Source organism: Spea bombifrons, chromosome 3 (assembly GCF_027358695.1).
Source record: "Spea bombifrons isolate aSpeBom1 chromosome 3, aSpeBom1.2.pri, whole genome shotgun sequence".
In the NCBI taxonomy this organism is placed as follows: domain Eukaryota; kingdom Metazoa; phylum Chordata; class Amphibia; order Anura; family Pelobatidae; genus Spea; species Spea bombifrons.
Genome location: NC_071089.1, coordinates 66,227,153 through 66,251,927, shown reverse-complemented (window position 1 = coordinate 66,251,927; position 24,775 = coordinate 66,227,153). Strand labels below are relative to the sequence as shown.

The following is a 24,775-nucleotide window of genomic DNA, read 5'->3' as shown; positions in this document are numbered from 1 at the left end:
GTTTGCAGTGATGATCAGAAACAAGGTAAAACCCCATGTGCCCGTAACCCTACTTCTGATAACATACCAATGACATGGTCATGGTCTGTACACATGGCACCGCTTTTTCCCAGTATACGTATATATGGCAAGAGGCGCCCTCTAGCAGCAGCAGGTGATATTGCACACGTGGCCTCATAGATTCCAGACAGTTTCAATGTTCCTTTGTGTTACTGAAGGGACCTTCCAATAGGTTTAGCTGCCCCTTGCGACATGAAGAATAAGGTCGAGATGGTTTGCAGTTATGGTAACAGTAACGATTGGACTCTTCTCAGAAACTGCATAAGACAATCCTCAAGGGAGTGTGTAGGAGTGGCTAGTTTCCTTGTTTTTATCTTACAGACCCCTATTTCTTTATTTTTTACATCTTCCATCTGCCCCTATTAAGCTATGTTCCTTATATGCGCTAAACAGGTAGAGGTTACAGCACCAATAAGTAGGGTGATGAATTGCAAACCCTTCATACAACTGTACCAGGCGAGAACATTGTAACATTACATTTGCATCGCTGTGTGTATGTGTGTGGAGTGTGTGTATGTGTGTGTTATTGTGTGTCTGTGGTAGTAGCTGCTTGTCACCGAGCAAACGGTGTAGCATTTAGTGATGGTGAATGCGCTAGTGCCAAGATTAAAACGGATTAACACGTGATGAGGAGCAGCTTGATAAATGGGACCTGTGAGCACAGAGACCAAAGATAATGCACAAGGCAGGCGCAGATATGCTCGGGAACCCTGCATGCTGAGACTTAGCGAGAGCGCAGGGCAAAATACACGAGAAAAGAACAGATAGAAAGGAAAACAACACACTTTAAAACAAAAACATATATATATCTTCTCAACAACCACAATATCTTTCACTTGAAGAACAGCGGGGACATTTATTGGAGCTAGTGGCCATCACGTCTGGCTTGAGCATCAGGTGATCGCAAAGACCCACACAAGAGATACACGGGACACTCGTGTTTATACCGTGATTCCTGTGGACATCTGTTTCCTCCAGCGAGTGAGCTGCGAAGTGATCGTTCGTTCGCAGCGAGCGGCGCACCCAGCACAAAGCTCGCCAGCCTACAGCAGAAGGCAGCTTGGAGCCGGGAGGCTGTGCGCGGCTGAGGGGCGCTGTCCTCTCTCTGACTGTTGGGGGCAGCATTTCAGCACCACCGCTGCGTGGACAGCGACTCAGAGCAGCTCTCACTGTGTGGCGAGTCTACAAGTTCACCCGAGACCCATCTGAGACCCATCTGACTGTTAGAAAAACGCCTTTTGCAAAGCACATCCCGGAGAAGGGACTTCACACGGTGGCATGTAAAAAAGAGGTAAGATCATGTGTTTTCACACGTATGATCGCTGCATTACAACCTCACTATGCTATAGTTAGTTACGTATGCATTTGGCTTCTGTGTGTAAATTCTTGTTGCTAAAGTTTATATAAGGCACCCTCGCAATAACAGCCAGCTAAGATGCCACCACCCGTCAATATATGTAGATTAGATAACATATTTGTCTTAATGATGGGTGACATTCATGGCACACATACGCCATTGTCGGTAATTTAATAACATTGCTGTGACAATTACATCGGGAAAGGGCTAGGACCCTGATGCTTCTATCCATACGTTTCGATTATTCTTGAAATCGTGTGGAGTTGCACCCTTTGAAGTCGAAACGGGCTCTGCGTGGAAATATAAGCCATATATATATATATATATAGCTTTATTGCGTGTGGGTACTTTACTGACCGTGCTCTGTATTGCACGCCTGGAGGTGAAACTCGGGTGACCAGCTGCTTTTCCTATTCTAGCCAATAACTGGTATCCGCCCTACTTTAATACACTATAAATATTTGTTTATTAATCTGTGACAATATTTTAGTTATTAACCCATATTTGTCATTTTTTTCCTCTTTAAAATTTCTATATTAATGCAAAACATCAGTTATCCAAATGTTTTCTTTCATTCCTTTCATCATTTAATGCATTTTTTTTAACCCATACACTTGCCTAAAGGTAATGAATTACCACATTTAGTGAGATTGTATTTTAATAGAAATTAATGATTTTAAGTAGGAGACTGTAGAAATAAAAAAAGATAAATGTTTACTATATTAAATCATTTATCATGTTGCTGTTTGCAGTGGTCTATGTCTTGCTGAAATATGAAACAAGAGGCAATTTTTTTTTATCTTTTCATTTTTTTTTATGTCCAGTGTATAGGAGAACTGGTTTTGTCCTATTGAATGATCTCCAGTAATGGTATATGGTTCTTGACTGGTTATAATTTAACTGTTGAATAAGTTTTATTGAGTCAGTGGCACCTCAAACATATCTCTCCTTTAAAAATAAAGCACATTTACACTTCTCTAAACCAAGATAGTGTGAGATAGTGTTTAGTTGGTGCATGGTAAGCACTAAAGAAATATGGACAGTTGGGCTAACACTGCTTTTTAGGTTTAATAAAAAAAAAAACTTCATTAGATGCAAGGACATTCATTTTTCCCCTTTACATTTGATAAAAGGATATGGCTGTTGTGGTCTCTGTTACCACACCATTTATGTCATTGCCTAAAGCACACAATTTGCAAGAACAATAAAACACCAGAGTGGAGTCTCCAGGTACTCTTGGATAAAAAAAAAGTGCAGATAAATACAACACCATCATTTGTAAAATTTGCCTTCAAAGCAATATTAACCATAGACTTTGCTGCCCACCAGAGAGACTGTAAACAAATGATAGTGAATAACAATACTGCTGTGTATAATAACCCCAGTACTATAGCTGATTTACCATTGTAGGCATATAACAATATTCTGTTATACCTAAAGTGATTCTTCTTCCAGCCAAACTTTTTTCCCCTATTTATTATTATATTATATTTTTTTATTGGCAGCAGATTGCTGTATGTACTCCATGTCATAGAGTGTGTATATAGGTATATATCTACCTATGCAGCATCTATGAAAAAGAGACCTGGGTTTCTTTAAATCTGAAACTGTATCATCTAAATAAATTGAAACAGGTTTTATTTATACTCCAATACTCATCCTGTAAACATTAATAGTATTGCTTTCTCCTGAAATGTATGCCTCATTGAGTGTCCTAATTTAACATGTCTAGTTCATTAATAATGCAGTTACTTTGAATTTACTTTGCCTTATACATGTCATCGTCTAAAAAAGAGGGAAACAGAAAAATATAGACTATTGATCTGCAGTCTGCTTAAGTTTCCTGCCTGTATTTAGTTAATGACCTACTTAATTACATAAATAAGGAACCATAAGTCAAATCCATAAGGACTTCTAACACTCTTGCTTAATAATTTAATGAAGCCGATAAGTGACTTTTGCTAAAAGGCTATATTTGGATGTTCAGGAAAACTGCTAGAAAAATAACATTTATATAGAGGGTAGCAATAAAAGTCTGAATTTGAAAATGGATTTATAATTTCTGTTAAAACTAGCGATTAAAGCGACATAGGATTGAGCAATATGAAACATTGTAAATTGTAGCATTGGCAGTGCTAGATGATCTTGTATGAAGAGTATGTGGTGCAACTCGGTATTTATATTAAACATGGTAAATCACATATGCATCGAGTATATTATTCATATGAATCTGCTCAATTTATCTAGTATAAGTTATATACATAAGTTATTATACACATCCAAATATATGTTCCTTATATTTTGGATACACAGCCTTCTTACTTACCCTTGAGATAGTACTTACGCTTAAATGCTGATTAATATAATAATTTGTTCTTTAAATGACCTGCACAGAAGTGCCTGCAGCTGGTTTACAGCAGCTGGACATATATCAGCAAATAAACACTCATGCTCTGCTAAGCTAATGAATGGGTAACGATGTGAAACTATTGTGTTTTTGTTTGTTAGACAGTATATAAAATCTTTATTGGGCGGTCGTTCATATGGCTTTGGATTGTATTTGATTATTTTGCTCTACACTACTATAGGGCTGGAGAGGTTAATGCGAATATTACAATACAAGACAATCTGACTGCAATTCATTCCCCAGTGATTACAGAGGCAGTCTCTTGTTTCAATAAAGAGTGTTGTGCTCTGTGTGGGCAGTGTATTCAAAAAGTAATTAGATAATTGAAATACGTTACCAGATCTAGCCATTTCTGTCTGTGTTGTCGTAAAAAAAAAAAAAAAAAAAAGACCCCACAGTTTCAAAAAAAAGTTTATAGAATAAATAAAACAGTTTCTGACCGAGTTTTGAGAAACCACACCTGATGTTGATTTTACAATGTACTGTTCAGCTAATTAATTAACTTATTTCAGCTCATTCCTGCCTGGAAACAGTTGCCTAAATTAAAATAATTAATTGATTTTCACACTTTGCTGGCATAACTACAAACTAATCTGGTTACGCACTTCTAAATGCCCCAGTAATTATTTTCGGAGTATGTATTTGTACCCTAAAGGTTTATTAAAGCATTATGAAATCCACCCCCCCCCATGTTAACAATGATCCTTGCATGTGTAATCTTTTAGTGTATATTCACAATAAAGGAACCGCATTTTTTGTTCAGTGCACCATTAGCCATTTTTTTGGAAGGGATCTTATCTGGTGGTAACCTGTCAAGCAGTTTAGGTTTTGCATAAATCCCCTAAGCTAAAGGGGTGGCTAGTCAGTATACCCCAGAGAGTCTTTAACGTATTGTTGTTTAATGGTTTTTAGGATATGTCCATTTTAGATAAAGATATAGAGGTTTGGCAATTACCTTCAAGTTAGATATATTCGTTCTTTCTTTCTTTCTTTCTTTCTTTCTTTCTTTCTTCCTTTCTTTCTTTCCATTTTCTTTTTCTCCCAAGACTATGCATTTAACATGTAATTTTCACTTCCAAATAAAGTATGTACCAAGTAATCATTGAGCTTTGGGATGTGAAGCTCGGGACCTCACGTTCTTATTGTTGAAATGTATAACTAAGTCTGTTTATCATGGGTATACACTGTCTACAACTGGAAGCTGAAATATGTGGACCAAAGAACAATTTTACCACTTGTTGCATACATGATTTAGGGGTTTGACATACATGTAAGAGGTATCGTACCTTATCATGGTTTAAATTTTTAAATTATCAAATTAATTTAACATTTCGTATCTGTAGAAAGTCTAATACTGGGTATATTCTAATTTGGATTATAAAATTATTTTGTATATGCTAATTCTATTGTATAAAGCATGTGCTACTGAAATATACCGCTTTTTTTAAATTCAGATTTAATTTGTTTTGTGGTTAAGCCACTAGCTGCCTGTAATTTACAAATTTCATTAGCCAGCATGCTGAGATATAACCACGTTTCATACATATGCTATTTGTATAATAGAGACATTACAGTAGCTGGAAAATCTAGACATTACTAAAGTGCACTCATCTTTCCCAATTAAAGAAAAAAAACAGCTTAATATTTGAAACCTAATATTTTTCTCACATTGCAACATTTTTCTGTATTCCTACCTAGATATTTAACCATCTGCTTTAATCAGGACAGGGTTGGGAAAAGGGGCAGTGGGCAGTTGTCCCATGGGCCACTCTGATTTGGATAAACCTTTTTCTTGTAGTTCAACACAAGCTTTTCTAGATGTACAAAGATGTTATGTGCCATTTACTATGCTTGGATCATTTCCATGCTCCTATTATTGGGACCCTTACTTAATGTAGCCCCCTGTTGTATCCCAAAGGTGTCTTATCTGTTGTGTTAATGGCCCACTTTGCTGTATTTCTCCCTGTGCTGGATGATGCTAGCCCTTTCAAAGCTTTAATGTGCATTCACTTGAAGTAGCTAGTAGTAGTAGTGAGTAAAACATTACATACCAATTTCGGCAGTTCTTGTATAATTGTATTTTAAGTCCATATTTCTAACAATTGTTTTTCTGACATTTGATTTCCTGCATTGTGAATTTATGACCAGCGTGCAGATAATTGAGGGAAGACTCAAATCAGTTTTTATCTCATCAATAAATTACTCCTTTACGCATGCTACACACTAAAAAAAAGTTATGGTCACCCTACTTCTTAACAGGGATAAGCTTTCGGTAGGGAAATTTTGCACTTAGGAAAGTTATGGAGGAATAAAAGTTTTTTTCCATTCTTTTCATTTGTTATTGCCATTGAGCTATATATATAGGTTAAATAACACCAATAAAAAATTGTTTTGAAAAAAGATTCCTTAAGCAACCTAAAAAGCATGTTATTTTGAAAATCTTGGAAAAAAGGGGGGTGTTTCTGCACAGTGGTGTTGTTTTTTAAACCAAATATCTGCTAATTTACTATGCCCATACCTGTTATGATGAGTCTGCCTGTTTTTCTTCATTTAGGAAGCATGTAGGTCCAAACAGTATTTCGTGAATTCATAAAGGGCTTTGATAAAATTTTGGAGTTGTGTTGTGATTTAAAGGTGATGAATTCTTACATTTGTAAAGATGGGCACAAGATCCCCATTAAAGCAGCGGATACAATAAGGGATACCTTGACAGTGAATGCACAATTCTGCATGTATTTCTAGTTTAAATATTGTCTATACAGTATCATTTTATTATATTCATGAAAACAGAGCCAGTCACCACCCGCAATTGGCAGTAGCTTTGATCAGAAAATTATTATTTGCCTAAAGGCAAGATGAACGCTTAGAAGAAGCCTAGGGATGCCTGAAGATCTGTTTTCACACCTGTTTGTTAGGGAAAGCATATATTTGACTTGAATAAACATGCCAAATGATTTCCTTTCGCTTCTCATGTTCCTGTTTATGCGATATGCACCATATTGTATATAAAAATGTGACTTTTAATGCAATGCTGCAGAAGTGGTGCTGTCACCATAACAGCCAGAAAAATGTTCCTGCTAACTGAACCTTTTAATACTTTGCACTAGAATTGATCATTATACATGACAGGCATCGGTCTGTAAAATAAGATCTATTTGCTCCTGTTTTTTTCATGCTTATAGTCAGTAAGCTTAACAATAATAGCATGATTTTCAATAAAATATCTATACCTGCTATTGGATCATATTTATAAAGAAGACTTATAGGCTAAAATACTTACCGTAATATGTAGCAATCGGCAGCAATATTCCATCAGTTTCCCCACTCATCGTTCCATGTTTAGAATTTCACTTTGTTACTACCCCCTCATCTTACTGCTTTTTAATAATAATAATAATAATAATAATGATATGTTTAATTAATTAGCAACAAATTAAGCACATATGAGCTCCCCAGTGGAGGCTACTATATTATGAGATTGTTGTTAATAGAGTGTTTGAATAGTTACTTTCTATTCTCAACCTACTCCCTTTTTAATATTGCTTATTTTGTTTAAAGTACTGCTTGATTTATGAAAATCCTGTGTGCCTTACTTAAGAACCTAACTCTCTTTTTTTTGGGGGGCTATTAATGTTTTGCTATGCGTATAGAGGCACTGCCCCCCGACACACTGGTTTGTGAGACTTATAATGTGTTATACATCTTTTGTTGTATGGCTGATTTCATCATTCTATTATCTTGGTTTCAGTACATTACATTCGTTTTTAGAGCACATGCAGAATGCATTGCACTATAACAATAGGTTAACAGAGAAAATTACCAATAGCATTTAAACTGACAATATATAATTTGATAGTAGGGTTTATGCATGTTAAGCCATGCTGGCAGGGAATGTTAGTCTACAGTCTATTAGGAGATTCGGGGGCACATAAGACAGAAGAAGAGGGGCTGGATTAGTGAGGAAGATTTGACTCTAGCGAGGGTGATATGGAGCCAGTGATGTGGAGATATCAAAGGTGGGAAAGAGTTTTTCTTCAAAATGTAGGTTAAGGGTATTAGAAGGGTAGGTTGTATGTTTCACTGGATAAGTTGGTTTTTAGAGAGCAGCTAAAATTAGAGTAAGAGAGTTTCTTGCAGAACAGGGAAGGGATTTCCAGAGAACAGGTACAGTATGGGTAAAATCCTGGATACATTAATGGGAGATGTCACAATGGCAGAAGAAAGCCAAGTCTTGGGAAATTAAAAAAATATATATATATACTTCACTAAAAGTAGTGAAGCCAGCACTCACGGTCTTCAAACAAGCATTATTTCTTTGAAAAGAAAATTTGGTATGATGGAGATTTCAGGAATTGTGGATAGTTGAGTCAGAGGGAATAACTAAGAGCTCAATCTTGGAGCTGTTGAGCCTCAGGTAGAGGAATTCCTTACAAGATGCATTTTGAGGTGATTTACAAGAGGGACTGAGAGGTCAAAAGAGGAAAGGCAAATCAGCATATCATCAGGGTAGGGGTACAGGAACCCGCCAAAAAAGATTAGTTGTCCTATAGAAAAGGTACAGATAAAAAAGAGTAGAGGCTCCAGGACAGAACCCCGAGGCACATCAACAGAGAGGGGTAGGGGAGAGCAAGATGTGCCAGCGAAGGATACTCTGAAGGTACAGTAAAAAGGTAGGGTTTGAATCAAGAGAAAGCCATACCTTAGATGCCACAAGCTTGCAGGAGAAGAGGGTAGTTAACAGTGTCAAAGGCTGTAGAGGGATCCAAGAGGATAAGCAAGTAGAACTAGCCATTCATTTTAGTCTTGAGCAGATTCCTAATAATTTTGATGAGGGTTGGCTCAGTAGACCACTTTAGATAGAAACTGGATTGTAAAGGGTCGGGCAGAGAGTTAGAAGAAATAAAATCGATTAGACAGTTGAAAGTCAAACGTTCCAATACTGAGATGATAGAATATATGAAAGGAGGAACAGGCCAGTGGAAAGAGAGGATATAAGAACATTGGTTAGAGTAAGTGTAAGGAGCTGTAAGGAACTGGTCAAGGTGGACAAAAATCTAATTAGAGGTGAGAGGACTGAAGCAATTGAGAGTGCCTGCTGGCAAAGATTGAGGTTAAGATATCATGTAAGCAGAAAAATTATATCATTGATGCTTTCAATTTAGTATTTAAAATGGCTAGCAATGTCTAAGGCAGTGAAAGAAGGGGAGGCGGGTGCTGAGGAATTGAGTCTTCAATTTAGATGTTTAGGGTTGTAAGAGAGAGGAGAGTGCAAAGAATGTATTTTCATCTGGCAAGGTGAAAAAGCACCTAAATAGGATCAGAATAAGAGTTTGTAGTCTGTAAAGTCCTTGGGTAAACGCGATCACCTTCAGATGAGATAGAAGGCATTGGTGGCACAAAACAGCAAGAGCTCCTCATCCTCATCCAAGAGGCTAACAAATGCTTGTACAGTGCTGCGGCAAGATGAGGGCACAAGAGGAAGAGATGTAGAAAGGGAGAGGATTAATATTATTAGGGTTTCTGTAGGTTTGCAGAGGTTTTTTTTTTAAGTAGTATACTTTTAAAAATACACAGGGAATTCTTTTTATTAAATTTGTTTTAAGTCTTTTGCTCATAGAACACCCACAATTAAGTTCTGTTCCTTTTTAGCACTTACCTGGTTAAACATAGAAAATCATTGGTACTTTGAGAAATACAAATTGTTAGTTTAAGGAAATGTTGTTATTTGACCAATTTCATTTTGCATATTGTTTTGAAACCATGTGAAAAATACTCTGTAATATGGTCCCTGTGGATACTGCCATGACAATGCCTACGGGAAGTCTGCAAAGTACACATAGTGGGAGTGAGTTATTATCTTGCTATTATAAAGAATAGAGCAATAAATGTGATATGAATTTTTAATTCCGGATGACTTCAGCTGTACTTTGAAGGTCCAACATTTTGCTTTCTGTTTATAATGAAGAAAAAAAAAAATATATATATATATATTTAAATATATACTTTACAAAACACTGCTGTTGAGAATATGCACCTTTACAATTTGACAGCAATACTTTCAATTAAATGATTTTTGTAGTTATTGATCCTCATCCACGCAGAACTCCTGTAACTCAAGGATATTTATGTGTTTTTAAGGATGATCAGGGTGCTACAACAATCCACCAAACCATCTCCAAACAATGTCACTGTTACTGTAGTACTTGGCAGTTTGGTGAGATTCTGAATGTGGAATGAAGAATTTTCTGCCTGCCAAATATAATCTTGATAAAGACCTCATTGTGAGGTCGAAACGTTGTTGCTGTCTTCCTTTAATAAATCTGCCTGAGCTGGAACCCTTGAGTGCCTGGAGCCTTTATTTATTTTGCCAAATATAATCGGCTCATGTACCCCAAAAACTCCAATATTAAATTAACTGCCCATAAAGTATTGATCCTGAACTCTTGAGGCGTATCTTGTCAGAATTTGAGTATTCATGTCATCCTTTTGATTGCTGCGGTTTCCTATGTCTTGCCCCATGTCTTTTCGAAAGGTGGAGTCATGAATACTAATCTTAGCTAAGGTAAGAAAGGCTTGCAAACCTTGGTATGTTTTTCTAGGGTCCTAGATGCTGGATTGCAATTTTGGGGAGGATTCAGTTGTGTCAAACCTTCTGTATTTGTTGACCATGGCTCAGACATTTGTTCATCTGGCAAAGATGCATATCACCTTTGTCATTTTTTTTAAATCAATGTTTATTGAATTTTCTTATTTTTTCCGTAAACAAGGGTACAGAAAAAAAAAATGGAAAATTTGAACACAGTCGCAGCAGATTTAAATGACATGAAATAATAATATGACAGTTATGAAAAACACAATATTTAATCATCTTAAAAATGAACTATCAATAAACTGAAAGGTAAACCATCAGCGCAAAGTTAAAAGATCCTATAGGTGTAATGTGGGACCGAGGACAACACGGGTGATGCACCCACTATGCAGAGACGGTAGCGTAGAACAGCACTAAGGGCTAGGCCTAAGTCCAAAGCAAATAGGTGGTACAGGGTCAGCGGCAGAGAAAACGTAATCAGGTAATTCCAAGGTTGGGGCAGGTAGCACAGGATTAAAGTCGGGAAACAAAGCCAAAGTCAGGGCAGGCAGCACAGGATCCAAGTCGGGAAACAATGCCAAGGTCTGGTACACGTATAAATCAATCAGGAGCAGGAACGAACAATGAGCTATAACCCAGAGCAACACGCAAGTGACTCTTTGAACGGGCACTGCAATAATGGGACAGAAAGTTTAAATAAGAACAAGGGAGGGAAAACAAACAATCAGCCAATCATAACGTGTATGACGTCATCGCGACCGGCGCACACGAATAGCGTTGGCGCTAAATACAAAAAACGGCATCTGAGTGTGCTACACCTGCGAGCACCGCGGGTGTGCCACTCCGGCAGATGCTGGGTGGTCGGGCACCGCGAACGAGTCGCAGCTACTCGCTCATAACCCTGCGAGTGCCGCTGACTCGGCTCGGCGGCTTGCTCATTGTCGTTGGTGCCTCGTGGGCGTGCCATGGCAGATCGCATGTGGTCATGCGACCGCCGTGAGCATGCCGTGTCGGTGCGCACGTCCCTCTGTGTGAGTGCAGCACGCACGACACACTGAGAGGAGGTGTGCGTGTCACTGCGTGAGCGCCGCCCACCAGTGGCTGACTGGCGAGGGACCGTGGCGGACAGGGTAGGTATCACAATAGGAAGGGGTAAGGGAAGGGGGGACTAAGAGGTAAAGGAAGGGCAGAGATAGATTGGGGTGGCGTTGAAGGAAGGTAGGGGGAATAACCAGTCTGTACAACACTGAGGATGCGATTAGTGTCAAGACACTGAAGTCACCATGTCCAGTTAATGGGCAACAGAATCAGCTTTTAAGGTTTGGGTCTGGGGTTCCTCGACAAACTGCATTAAATATAACAATTTCCGGTTGTTTTTGTCGGTTTGGCCCCCAGCCTTGAGAATAATTTCCTGCATGACTCTCGTCCGCTCCACAGGCATCACCCAATCCCAGAATGAGGCAGGTATAGTGGTTCCCCAATCTAGTGGGATCTGTAGAGATGCCAAGAAAGTTTCCTTTATTTTGCCCTAGGGGAAAGTCTGGATTGTGTCACAATAGTGTGAGTGGGGACGGATATAGTGACACGCCCCACTTTCTGTATGTTGCATGAACCACCGCTATAGTTGCAGGACCAGTGGATGTTCTTTCGCCATGGCTCTTGCGTGATGGTCGTAGCGAGGGTAGGCTACTTGGTGGTGTGGTAATTTAATGCGTCTCAAGCCCTATCCATAATTTGTGTGTGGATTTGTGGGTCCACTCCAGCACTCTCAGGAGATGGTAAGCCCGATAGTATGTGTAGATGGAAGGAAGTTCCAAGCCTCCCTGTGATTTGGGTTTAACCAGCAAAGCCATCGCCAATCTTGGTTGTTTCTGGGCCCATGTAAATGGAATGAACATGGAGCGAAGTGATTTAAAGAAAGCAGCAGGGATTTTTATTGGGATCTTCTGTAAGAGATAGAGAATTTGTGGGAGGGCATTCCTTTTTAGAATGTTCACCCTACCCATCCTGGACCCCAGCAGAATAGGTCTTTTTGTAATGTTTGGAGAAGCGGTGGGAAGTTGACTTGGTACAGCTGTGCCAGATCATTTGTTTGCCAAATTAAGTATTTTAATTTATCTTTACATCATTTGAAGGGGAATGAAGGATCTATGGCCTTGGCCTCTGACTGGGGTAGGTTAATGCTCAGGATTTCTGATTTAGATAAGTTGATTTTTAGGTAAGAGAGTGAACCGTATTCTCAATTCTCCAAGGAGGACTGGCAAGGACACTCGTGGTTTGGTGATAGCGAATAGGAGGTCATCCGCAAATCCCAAAAGCTTATGGTGATGGCCCTCCACTTCCAATCCCGGGTTGCTTCTAACCGCCTCCAAAAACGGCACAAAAAGTAGGGGTGAAAGTGGGCATCCCTGCCTGGTACCATTAGTTATGGTGAAGGGTTGGAATTAAAATTCTAGCAGAAGGGCTTGAGTACAGGGTGGCCACCTAGGCCATAATATTAAATACATACAGTAGTAGCAGGCAACAGTTTTAGGTAGGTGTATAAAAATACTGTAAAGTAAGAATTCTTTCAAAAATAGACATGACATGTCATACACAATGGCAAGACTGAGCATAGCAACAAGACACATAATTATATTGCATCAGCAAGGCAGAGGTTTCAAGACAGACAGGGGTTTCTAGATGTTCTGTCCAAGTTCCTTTGAAGAAGCACATGAAACGGGCAATGTTGAGGACTGTGGAAGAAGTAGCCAGCCAAAGAAACTTAGTGCAGAAGATGAAAGACACATCATGCTTACTTTTCTTCTCAATCAGTCCAGCAGTGCCATCAACTCAGCATTTGCAGAAAATAGGCCCTGGTACACCTACTGCCCAGAGAAGTCTGGTCAGAAGTGGTCTTCATGGAAGACTTGCGGCCAAAAAGCCATACCTCAGACTTGGAAATAAGGCCAAGTGACTCAGCTATTTATGAAAAATGTCAGAAAGTGGTCTGGACTGATGAGGCAAATATTTTATGTATTTGGCTGTGGCAGAAGGCAGTTTGTTTGCAAAAGGGATGGACAGCAGTGCATAAATGAGTGTTTTCAGGCAATAGTGAAGCATTGTGGAGGTTCCTTACAAGTTTGGGGATGCATTTCTGAAAATGGAGTTGGGGATCTGGTCAGACTTAATGGTCTTCTCAATGATCTTCTCAATGCTAAGATGTACAGGCAGATATTTATCCATCATGCGATACCATCAGGGAGGCATCTGATTAGCCCCAGAAATTGATGCTGATTTGGAGGCAAAAGGTGGTCACACCAAATAATGATTTGATTTAGATTTTCTCTCTGTCCACTCACTTTGTATTTTGTTAAATTAACTATTAACATGTCTATTTTTAAAGCATTTTTACTTTTTATACTTTTTCACACCTACTTAAAACTTTTGCCCAGTACTGTATATAGAATATATGTGGGACTTGTTGGTGTAATCCAGTTTTGTAAGGTAATCTTTTTGGCGACTAGTGATCGGTCATTTTGTTGTTATATCCTTCAGGTCTCAGTCCAGATTGTACTTGCTCTTATGTAAGACTAAAGTGTGCTTCTTATGCATAGTTCCTGTCATGTTCCCTGGAAGTTTGACCACTTCCTGCCTACTTACCATCAAAAAGCAGAGATGCAAAATATGCATGTGTGTGAACATAGAATTCAGAAGTAAACAACTGAACGTCACTTTATGTTAATGTCAGGGATTTCACCCAGCCTGCCTGAATCCTGTCTATTGTATACCTATTGCCATGCCTACCTGCAGTCATTAGTGGCCACCCTTCCCTCTTAGGAACACCTGTTACTTATTAGTTGGGCCAGCTGAGCCATGTTACCTGGATGTCAGCCCTGCCTTTATATACCTGCTCTGACCCAGCCTGGGTCTTTGCATCCTGATGTATACACAGAGCCGGCCTTAAGTGTTCTGGCGCCCTGTGCGGATTACTCCTCTGGCGCCCCCTTCTCACTACCTCCCCCCTCTGCCCCTTCTCACTATCCCCCCCCCGACTATCCCCCCCGCCCCTTCTAACTATCTATTGATGTCATATTCTGGCATTCAACATGAAATGCCGGCACCGCGACAGAGTCACGGAGAGTGAGGGGTGTTGAGCGGTTGCTGAAAACTTCACGAGCAACCGCTCAGCGCCCCTTCCTGGGACTTAAATTAAAGCATCGTTTTTTTTTACTCTCTATGCAAACTTATATTTAGTTCACTCTTTAAATATGTTTATCTGATGTGGGCTTTGAATTTACAGTTTAATATACTTATTAATGACTGCTTCTTTAAACAATGCTATAACACTCCTCTGGTGAAAAAGAAATCCTACAAAACAACTCCATGCTAACTTAATAATGTCACAAAGGTCTGTGTGCATGACAGAAAGAAAGAACAAACTTATTAACTCAACCATAATTATTTAATTGTATGGTTATGAAAAAAAGTAAAAACAGGCAGGAAAAAATAAATATATATTGTCTTAAATTATTCAGAGACTTTAAAAGCAATTACGATGTTAAGCCAGTACTATAAATGCAAAATCTATAAAAACATCCATTCAGGAAGTTCCTTTCTGATTAAACAAGTTTCCTGCATTGATGTTGTATTATTAATGTGAAAGTTCTATGATAAACTAATATCCTGCCGGTGATTGAAATGGTGGGATTATTATTGTACGCCACACTGGATGATGATCGACTAACATTAAGGATAGTTTAGATTTGTTACTGAGGCTCTCAATACATGACTTCTCATATAGGGTATTCACACAGTCCTAAGCACACTATAAGCAGAATTAGAGCCGCCATTAAAAGTCTTGGGGCCCATTATATAATAAAAGACTGGGCCCTCATGCCCCCCCCATCAGCCTGCTTGATTTCCCTTATAAGATGAAGGGAGAGCCCAGGGTTACTAGTGTTACTTGAGTGCAGTATTTGTTCTGTGTCCCCATAACTAACACACATACATACTAACATAGAAGCTCACTCTAACACCCCCCAGTTACACCTTGTAACACTAACGAGTCACATGACACCGGGGAGGAGAAATTTCTTATTGGGCCCAATTTGGACATTTCCACTTAGGGGTGTACTCACTTTTGTTGCCAAGGTTTAGACATTAATGGCTGCGTGTTGGGTTATTTTGAGGGTACAGCAAATTTACACTGTTATACAGGCTGTACACTCACTACTTTACATTGTAGCAGAGCGTCATTTCTTTAGTGTTGTCACATGAAAAGATACAATAAAATATTTACAAAAATATGAGCGGTGTACTCACTTTTGTGTGATATTATATATATATATATATATATATATTAAAAAACTGTGGAAACTTTTCAAACGTGCCATATATATATATATATATATATATATATATATATATATAAATTCAGATCCCACGTTGTGCCGCAATCATCCTAGAAAAAGGATGCGGTACTACCTCACATATTCACTATAGCTTGCTATTGTCGTTGGTATTGTCGCTGGTTTAGTTAAGCTTCCATATATTACCAATATTGACAGTGCAGGTACTAAGTTCAAAGAACCTGTCAATGTTACTAGTCTTCTTTATTGTTGTTGTTGTCTGCTGCTTTTATCCTATTTATATTAAGACTCCACTTACATTTTTAGTGCCCTAGAACGCACTTTGATTTTTTTTTTCTATAATCCCAGTTTTCACAAAACAACTGGTTCTGCAGAACACCGATAAATTAAACCCTTGATATAAATGGTCAGTACAAAATATGTTGCCTGTCAAGCCAATATATCATGCATGTATTTCGTATTTGTCGAACAGTTTATAACATGCCATTGGGCAAAATGCTACACTGGTTAACTCTATAGCAACAACTAAAAGGAGATTCATAATCTGTTCCTCTATGTAAAAAGAAAAATGCGGCACATTGGCCTTTGAGAAGGTGGATTTTATTATTTGTAGGCTCTACATTTTTGTGACCAACAATAGAAAAAGAGACCTCTTGGGTACCAAAAGCTTACGTGACAATTTTTTTTCTATGTTGGTCTAATATAGGGTGTACAAATTGACTAGAGACGCTATCTCCTTTGTATTACAAAGTGTATAGCTGCAGGCTAACACACAGCTCACTGCAACACCCCAATTATTAAGTATATGTGTTGATACACATACAGCGTGCCTTGATCCCTACAATGTTATCATCTACAATTATTGTGTGACACAGTATCAGATCATGTCTAGTAACCTGCTTGTTGAACAAGGCAGTGTGGATGAGGATAACACAAGGGGCATACGGAATCCTGTTCATTTCTCATGGTGGATCAGAAGTGTTAATCGCATCATTAAATATATGCAGATGGCCATGGTTCTGAGAATGGTGTGCACATTACAAATTGGCTCAATCTGCTGTTCTCTCAACACAGTGTTTAAAATCCTAGTGATAATTAACATGATTTTTCTCTAGTTGTATTGCATAGTAGAATTGTAGGAATTTTGACGGGACCTATTACAGCTGCTATGTATATTAAGTAATAAAAATAATATAAATACTGTATATTTCTGCATATAAATGCAATGCGTACAAAATTACAACATTATGACAAGCATGTAGTTGAACTAGTTGATTCAAGAAGAAGTTTACAGAAGACTTCAGTGGAGGCTCACGCGCACGTGAACCCCCAAAAGGGAAAAAAAATTGCAAAATTCATCAAAAATCCATTTTAAGTGTAGTTCCCTATTTAATTTAGATTAAATTTAGATTTAGAAAAGGATTTTTGATGAATTTTGCAAATTCCTGTCCCCTGATGTAGCCTGCCTGCCTGCCTAAACAAGAAAGAGCAGCCTGTCCCAAAAGTGTGACCCAGGCATTCCTTACCAATCCAGAGAGGGGGTCCCCCCAGTCAATCAAACTCCTGATTGACTGTCATCAATAGGATAGAAAGAAAGGGAGAGCTGCCTGACGTCTCCAGTCATGGTGCCCCTTGGTCCATACTTTCCCCCGGGGGCTGTTCTATAAGAAAGAGTGTGCAAAAATGTCATCCGTGGGAGAGTTGCAAGGCGAAAACCACTGCTGGCCAAACAGAATGCAAAGGCTCATTTTACATTTGCCAAAAAACATCTTGATGACTTTCAAGACTTATATTCTGTGGACTGATGAGTCAAAAGTGGAACTTTTCGTAAAACACAGGTCCTGTTCCATCGGGCATAATGCTAACACATCATTATATGATAATAACATCATACCAACAGTGAAACAAGGTGGTGGTAGTGTGATCGTCTGGGGCTGCTTTGATGCTTCAAGACCTCGGTGACTTGCCGTAACTGATGGAACCATGAAGAATAAGAATATCTGGCCATCAGTTTGTGACCTAAAGCTCAAGCACAGTTGGGTTATGGGGCAGGACAATGATCTAAAGCACACATCTCTGAATGGCTCAAAAGAAACAAAAGGAATGTTTGGGATGCTGTGGCATGACCTTACAAAAGGCAGTTCATGCTCGAAAGCCCATCATTGTACCTGAATTAAACAATTCTGCCAAAAAGAGGGGGCCAAGGTTCACCCATGGTGATCTAAGACTCATTGCCATTTATCACAAATGTGTGATTGCAGTTGTTGCCCCAAGGATGGTACAACCAGTTATTGATCTAGGGAGGCAATTACTTTTTCACATGGGTAATATTGGTTTTGATTAACTCTTTGCTTACAATAAATTAAATTATAATTTAAAAGATGCATTTTGTTTTAACTAACATTGTCTTTGTCTTATATTAAAATTAGGAAGTATTTTTTTCAAAGCGCTAAAGGTTTAACCCTTACATTCAAAAGGTTAATTGTAACAGATTACAACAGGACTTTCAATAGTGCTTGTGCCTCATGTATAAAATGCAAAGGGATTGTTTTTATCGTGTTATTATTATAGCCTCAGTGCTCAGCCTCAGCAGATACCTTTTTATGTAAAATGAATTAATTCAACTTTACTCAAGGGGATATTGGGTATTAGATTGGGTCTTAAGGCCTGTTTACAGTCTTTATAAAGCATTTTACAATAATATTCATAACAATTACCATGTGTTGTATTATTATACAATTAGCTATGACACATTAAAGGATTACAAATGTTGAATGCCCTTTGATGTCATGCAAAAGCCAATTAAAATGAATTAATGATGTGCTCTTGTAGTTGTATACATTTCCACCATATATATGTTCAGTGTGCACGAATTGGTTGCACAATTCACAAGTATATTTTTTGGATAATGTTTTAATCATGCACCATTAAGGTTGATAAAAAAAAACTCACTAGAGTTAGACCTGATTAAGAAATTCAGTGTTCTAACAGAATGTAAACTGCCTAGAACGGTAGTAAGAACATTCAAACATATAGACATCCAAGGAATTTTTTAATTAATACACATGTGTGTGAGATTAGTCAATCAATTTATTTCTGACCTTGTATGAAGTACCATATTTTTGAGTTCTACTATTAATTGTGCTGAATATCAGCTTTTCAATCATGCATAGAGATGAAAAAAATGAATGCTTGTCTTGCAAACAGCTGCCACGTTTAATGAACAATTCCATTTTCCTGTTGTCATTTATTATCGCTTATTTATAGCATTATTTAGTTGAATGTTTTATTTACATTGATTGTCTCTTTTATTTAATACAGGGGCTTTTCTTTGGTTCCATCGAAGTTATCAACTCAAAACTGCCGAGGTAATGAAGTCAGTTCTGGATGGCCTTGCGGACACTACCTTTCGAACAATTACCACCGACCTCCTTTACATGGGGCCTAATGAGGTCCAATATGAAGACACTAAGGGTGATATCTCCTCCTCCAAATTGGGATATTTCCCGCAGAAGCTTCCTTTGTCCTCATTGAGAGGAGATCCATTTCAAGCAAAAATGACCATTGTAGATGATCCAGTGTTAAGCATCCCCTTGGATCAAATAAATGCAACTGAGTTTTTCAACAAGTCTATAACTCCTTTCAAGGGCAGTGAGAACAATGTACAGTGTGGGGAAAACTTCATGGACATGGAATGCTTTATGATTCTTACCCCAAGTCAACAGCTAGTTATAGCAGCTCTCTCAATAACTTTGGGTACATTTACTGTTTTGGAGAACATGCTAGTACTGTGTGTCATCTTACACTCCCGTAGTCTAAGATGCAGGCCATCCTACCATTTTATTGGCAGCTTGGCAGTGGCTGATCTATTAGGCAGCGTCATTTTTGTCTACAGTTTTGTTGATTTTCATGTTTTCCATCGAAAAGACAGCCCAAACGTTTTCCTATTCAAACTAGGGGGTGTAACGGCTTCTTTTACTGCCTCAGTTGGCAGTCTTTTCTTAACTGCAATAGACAGGTACATCTCCATACACCGACCATTGTCATATAAAAGAATAGTCACCAGGACAAAAGCTGTCATTGCCTTTTGCTTGATGTGGACCATAGCTATTGTGATTGCAGTGCTTCCTCTGCTAGGGTGGAATTGCAAGAAACTTAACTCTGTATGCTCTGATATTTTCCCCCTCATTGATGAACTATATCTCATGTTTTGGATTGGGGTAACCACTATTCTGCTGTTATTCATAGTTTATGCATACATGTACATATTATGGAAAGCTCACAGTCATGCTGTCAGAATGATACAACGAGGTACTCAAAAGAGCATCATAGTTCACACATCAGAAGATGGCAAAGTTCACTACACTAGACCGGATCAGACTCGTATGGATATTAGGTTAGCCAAAACCCTGGTCCTTATACTAGTGGTATTAATAATCTGTTGGGGTCCTCTTCTTGCAATTATGGTCTATGATGTCTTTGGAAAGATGAACAAGACCGTTAAAACAGTGTTTGCCTTCTGTAGCATGCTTTGCTTGCTTAATTCAACTGTGAACCCCATCATCTATGCCCTTCGAAGCAAGGACTTGAGAAATGCTTTCTGTAGCATGTTCCCTACATGTCAAGGGACTGCACAACCACTCGATAACAGCATGGAGTCTGACTGTCAGAACAAACATGCAAATAACAGTAATGTACACAGAGCAGCAGAAAGCTGCATTAAAAGCACTGTTAAAATTGCCAAAGTGACCATGTCTGTGTCCACAGACACATCAGCGGAGGCCCTGTAAATCCATAATATTGGCAGTGACGAAAATATTATCTATCCCTTTAGCAGTCAGTAATTCTAATGAAAGATACACCTCAGTTGGTTTGTTCACCATTCAAACTAAATTAATATAAGCATCTGGGGTTAATGTATTTAAGTATATATCCTTTAGTAAAAAAAAAAAACCCTGATTTTGAAAAAAAAGCACTCATTTTATTATACAAAAATATTTTTTAATTATATAGTTTCATTTATTTTGCAAAATGTATTAAACAATTAAGATAGAGATTTAAATTTTTTAAGGATTGTCAGTAGTGTCTCAAATATTCTGTGTTGTCTTTATGGGCCTGGTTCCACATGTATTGTAAATGTTAGATTTAAAATGAAAAAAAAGGTTGGTTTGAGTGGAAAACAAAAATCCGGTACCTCAACAGTTGAAAGAAGCCAATTTTTCAAACGTAGGAATTCTGCATCATCAAATGTAATCAACAAAAACTTAAAGTAAGTTTTTCTGCACAAAAAAAAAATATAAGCAAATTTTGGTGTGCACGATGTAGTGATTACATGGAATCAGATATGACACTGTGTATAGAACACTAGTAAAAAGACACCAAAGTTAATAATATAGGCCTCTTGCTTGGTGATGACGTGCCAAACGTTATATGGAGATGATTTCCCATATGTAGGAAAAAATAGACTCAGCCACGTCTTTCTAAGTTGTTTTATCATAAAGGGATGGAATTATTTGCTTCTACAAACAAGCAACAAGAGGACCTACATGATATATGTGCTAAGATACTCAGTGTGTAATGGTACCCTAGTGATATTAATGTACTTTGTTTTAGAAGTAGGTTGCAGTCAGTGATACAACAATATCCTATGTGTGCTACATATATAGGATAGCACATATAATCAATAAAGCCTTAAATGAGGTTTCAAGTATTGTCAGATGTAATTGTGTATGTGTTTGTGTACGTTGTCGTATTGTGCATGTAAGTCCAACGGTTGATATTGTAAATAAGTTGGTCATAGTATTATGAAATGACCGTCAGCTATGACTACATATAACTTATAAGTCTTGTTGCACTATTTGCACATGAATTCAGTTTCCAAAATTGAGTTCTGCCAATTTGTTAAGCTAATTTATTAATTTATCAAACATTAATTACAATTTAATTAAAAAATGTAAAAGTATTTGTTTACAGCAATGTTAACTGATAAACGAGAATAAAGTCAAACATATCCAAACAGTATTTTCTAGAGGATTCTGGGATCTTTAAAGACATTAAGAGCTATCACCAGCGTGGGTAAAGTCAGCAGTAGTAATGAGTGTTCTATTATGATTTGCTGGTGTGCAAGATGGGTACAAATACTACATAAACAGGTACATTTCTGTATCAATGGATGCCTGTTTGAAAACTGACGGCCTAAAAGAGTTTGCTTAAATGTGCAATTTTATTAAAAATTAAAAACACCATTGAGTGCATAAGAAGGTATTAATAAACATTACTAATTTAGTATGTTCTTTAGATCCCTATTTTTTGAGATCCCTTTCCAAGCTATGTGATTTTTTTTGCCACATTTTCCTATATTTTTGTATTGGAGCACATTTAAATTGTAGTCATGCATGAAATATCAGAAATTTTTGAGATCATGTCACTAATAGAAAAAATTGAAATTTTGCACATACGATTACATTTAAAACTGATAGAAATGTTTAAGTCAGCCACAAAACCATAAATTGTGCTGCCTACATGTTTATTAAGTACACTGTTAATATTTGTTTACTGAGATTGCATACCAACCGTAAACCCATAATGATATTTGATTTGAATTATGATTCTGTACACATAACTTTACAGTGTTGTGTACTTAAAAAACAAGTAGTGCGCAAGAAGAGGGTCAGGGAGGCTAAATGTATTCACAAGAAAAAAACAGGGTATGAGGAAGCACAAGAGGAAAATGTAAATATTACATTTATCTGCACCTTAAGAAAAAGTCAAAGGAACTATGCAGCACAAAGATGAAATAGCACTAAACTGTATAACACAGACAAGGCAGAGAGGAGATCTAGCAACAAAGGGTAGAAGTCCAGAAAAAGGTATATATATGCACAGAAAGAAAACTTCGGAGACAGAAGGCAACAGTGAGAATGCTTAAGAGTAGGTAACACGGAGAGGAAAGGTCAGTTACAGTGGGTGGCGAAAATAGAACACCAAAAAGTAGCCAGACCTATTGTCTGGTATCTATTTCATTCAAGAGAGGCAATAAGGAGAGGAATCACAGGAAACAATAGTAAGAAAGAGGAAAGTTATACATAGAAAGAATCAATAGTATAGGCATCCGCCTTAAGATGTCAGTGTCAAACTCACTGACATAATCCAGTCATACAGAATATTCCATAATCTTGACAACCAATAGTCTTTGGCAGTCATAGTCTAATCAACTAGTTAAAATGTCTAAAAGGAAATAGATACTTGTATTCTGCTATCCATTTAGTAGGGTATTTTAATCTAATTACATGCACATATGGTGTGTTACCAATATTTATTTTGATGACTTTCTTTTACTGTTAATGCAAAAGTTGCCAACTACATTGGTACTCCTTACCCTCAATTAGTTGAGGATGAAGGAAGTTATAGCCTGAGAGTATCTGGGGATACACACATGCAATCTGTTGTAGTAGGGTGCATGGTGAGTTAAATTCAAAATTCACAACTACACACTTTACAAGGTAGAAACAGGAATGTCATATAAATGACATTCCCAGGGTTTTTCCAAATTTGTACCCATGTTTTACACCCCCAACACCAACCGAGGAAAAAAATATCTAACCTAGGTATAACAGGGCACAAGAAGTTCTCAGGAATACTAGAGGCTACAGCACTGTCAAACTCAGTCCTCAGGGAGACAACACTCCTTAAAGTGGATCTGTCACTGTTATCAAACCCTACATTGTAGGGGTATATACACTAACTAACCTGTGTTACCCTGATTAAAATAAGTAATGTTTATGTATTAACCCTCTCCTTTTAGGTATATCATGGGGAAAGATACCTTAACTTACTTTTTGTCAGGATTTGCATGATTAGTCTTTTGCTATATATATATATATATATATATATATATATATATATATATATATATATATATATATATAATCACCTGTTGTTATGTTGTTGACTGCTTTGATTGGTTCAGGCAGCCTTTGTAAGGGTGTGAAAGGAGAAGGGAAAGAAGAGAACCCTAGGACAGGAAATTATTTACATAATGTTCCTGTCACTAAGACACACAGATCACAGCTTCCGTGAGATTGCCTTTTAAACTAAATATATCTAAAATCATTTACTGTAATTAGAAAACAAAAAAAATGCAAGCTATAGGTACAGTGACAGTTCCTCTTTAATGACACAAACAAGTGAGTTCAAATGTGTTTTATTTTAAGAGATGTTATGACTTTGGCACTCAGTCTTGGATTATTACACGTCTGGGCTGCAGAAAAATAATTTGAGAATTATCCAAAGAAGAATGCCCACCATGAAGTAAACTTGCCACTAAATATTTATCGTAATAGCATTTGGGAGAATCCTAGTTTTTCAACTGTAGACATTGGTCAGAGAAATTAAACTGGTGTCTAACTGGTTTCTAACTTAAATGAAGTCAAACAAATGGACAAAGTCTCCAGGAGCCATTTTTTGAAACTGTTTTCTTGTACATTGAGCAACACTTTTACAGGTCTTTTTTTACAATTAACTTGTATTTAATAAATGATAAGGGACAAAGGGGCTGTCTGGCACTAAAACTAGTGCTTAATCATGTAACAAATAGCATTTAGTGTTATATCATTTTGTCACACATTTCCACTGTTTACTGGTGTTGTGAATGCCCTATAAGATCACTTCTGAATATTTTTCATAATTTAAGGAAAAATGCGACCTATATAAATGTCTAGTAACATGTTGTGACCTGTAGTGTCTACAACTCATCTGTGGTGCTAAACATATGACCATTGACTCGGCCACAGATAAGTGATGAGGCTAATCAGTGTATAGTACCCACTTCTACTTCTTCTACTACTATATGTGTAGAAATAAGACATATTACAAACTTTATATAGGTGTGGTGTGTCAAAAAGCATGCTTGGACGTGCTGGGATAATTCCAGTTTGAGGATGGGCGGTCCAATTAAAAAAGAAAGGGATATCCTCAACTGATGTTCTCTTTACAGCCCTGAAGGCTTACAG

At 37.7% G+C, this 24,775-nt stretch overlaps 1 protein-coding gene across 1 annotated transcript; it reads left to right on the top strand.

Annotated features, from left to right (window-relative positions):
- The first annotated feature begins 369 nt into the window (after window positions 1-369).
- CNR1 (cannabinoid receptor 1) lies at window positions 370-21,464 on the top strand. Its single transcript, XM_053460836.1, has 2 exons — window positions 370-1,351; window positions 19,086-21,464. Exon 2 carries the CDS (start codon window positions 19,136-19,138, stop codon window positions 20,552-20,554), a length of 1,419 nt encoding a protein of 472 aa, XP_053316811.1. The 5' UTR covers window positions 370-1,351; window positions 19,086-19,135; the 3' UTR covers window positions 20,555-21,464.
- The last annotated feature ends 3,311 nt before the right edge of the window (window positions 21,465-24,775 follow it).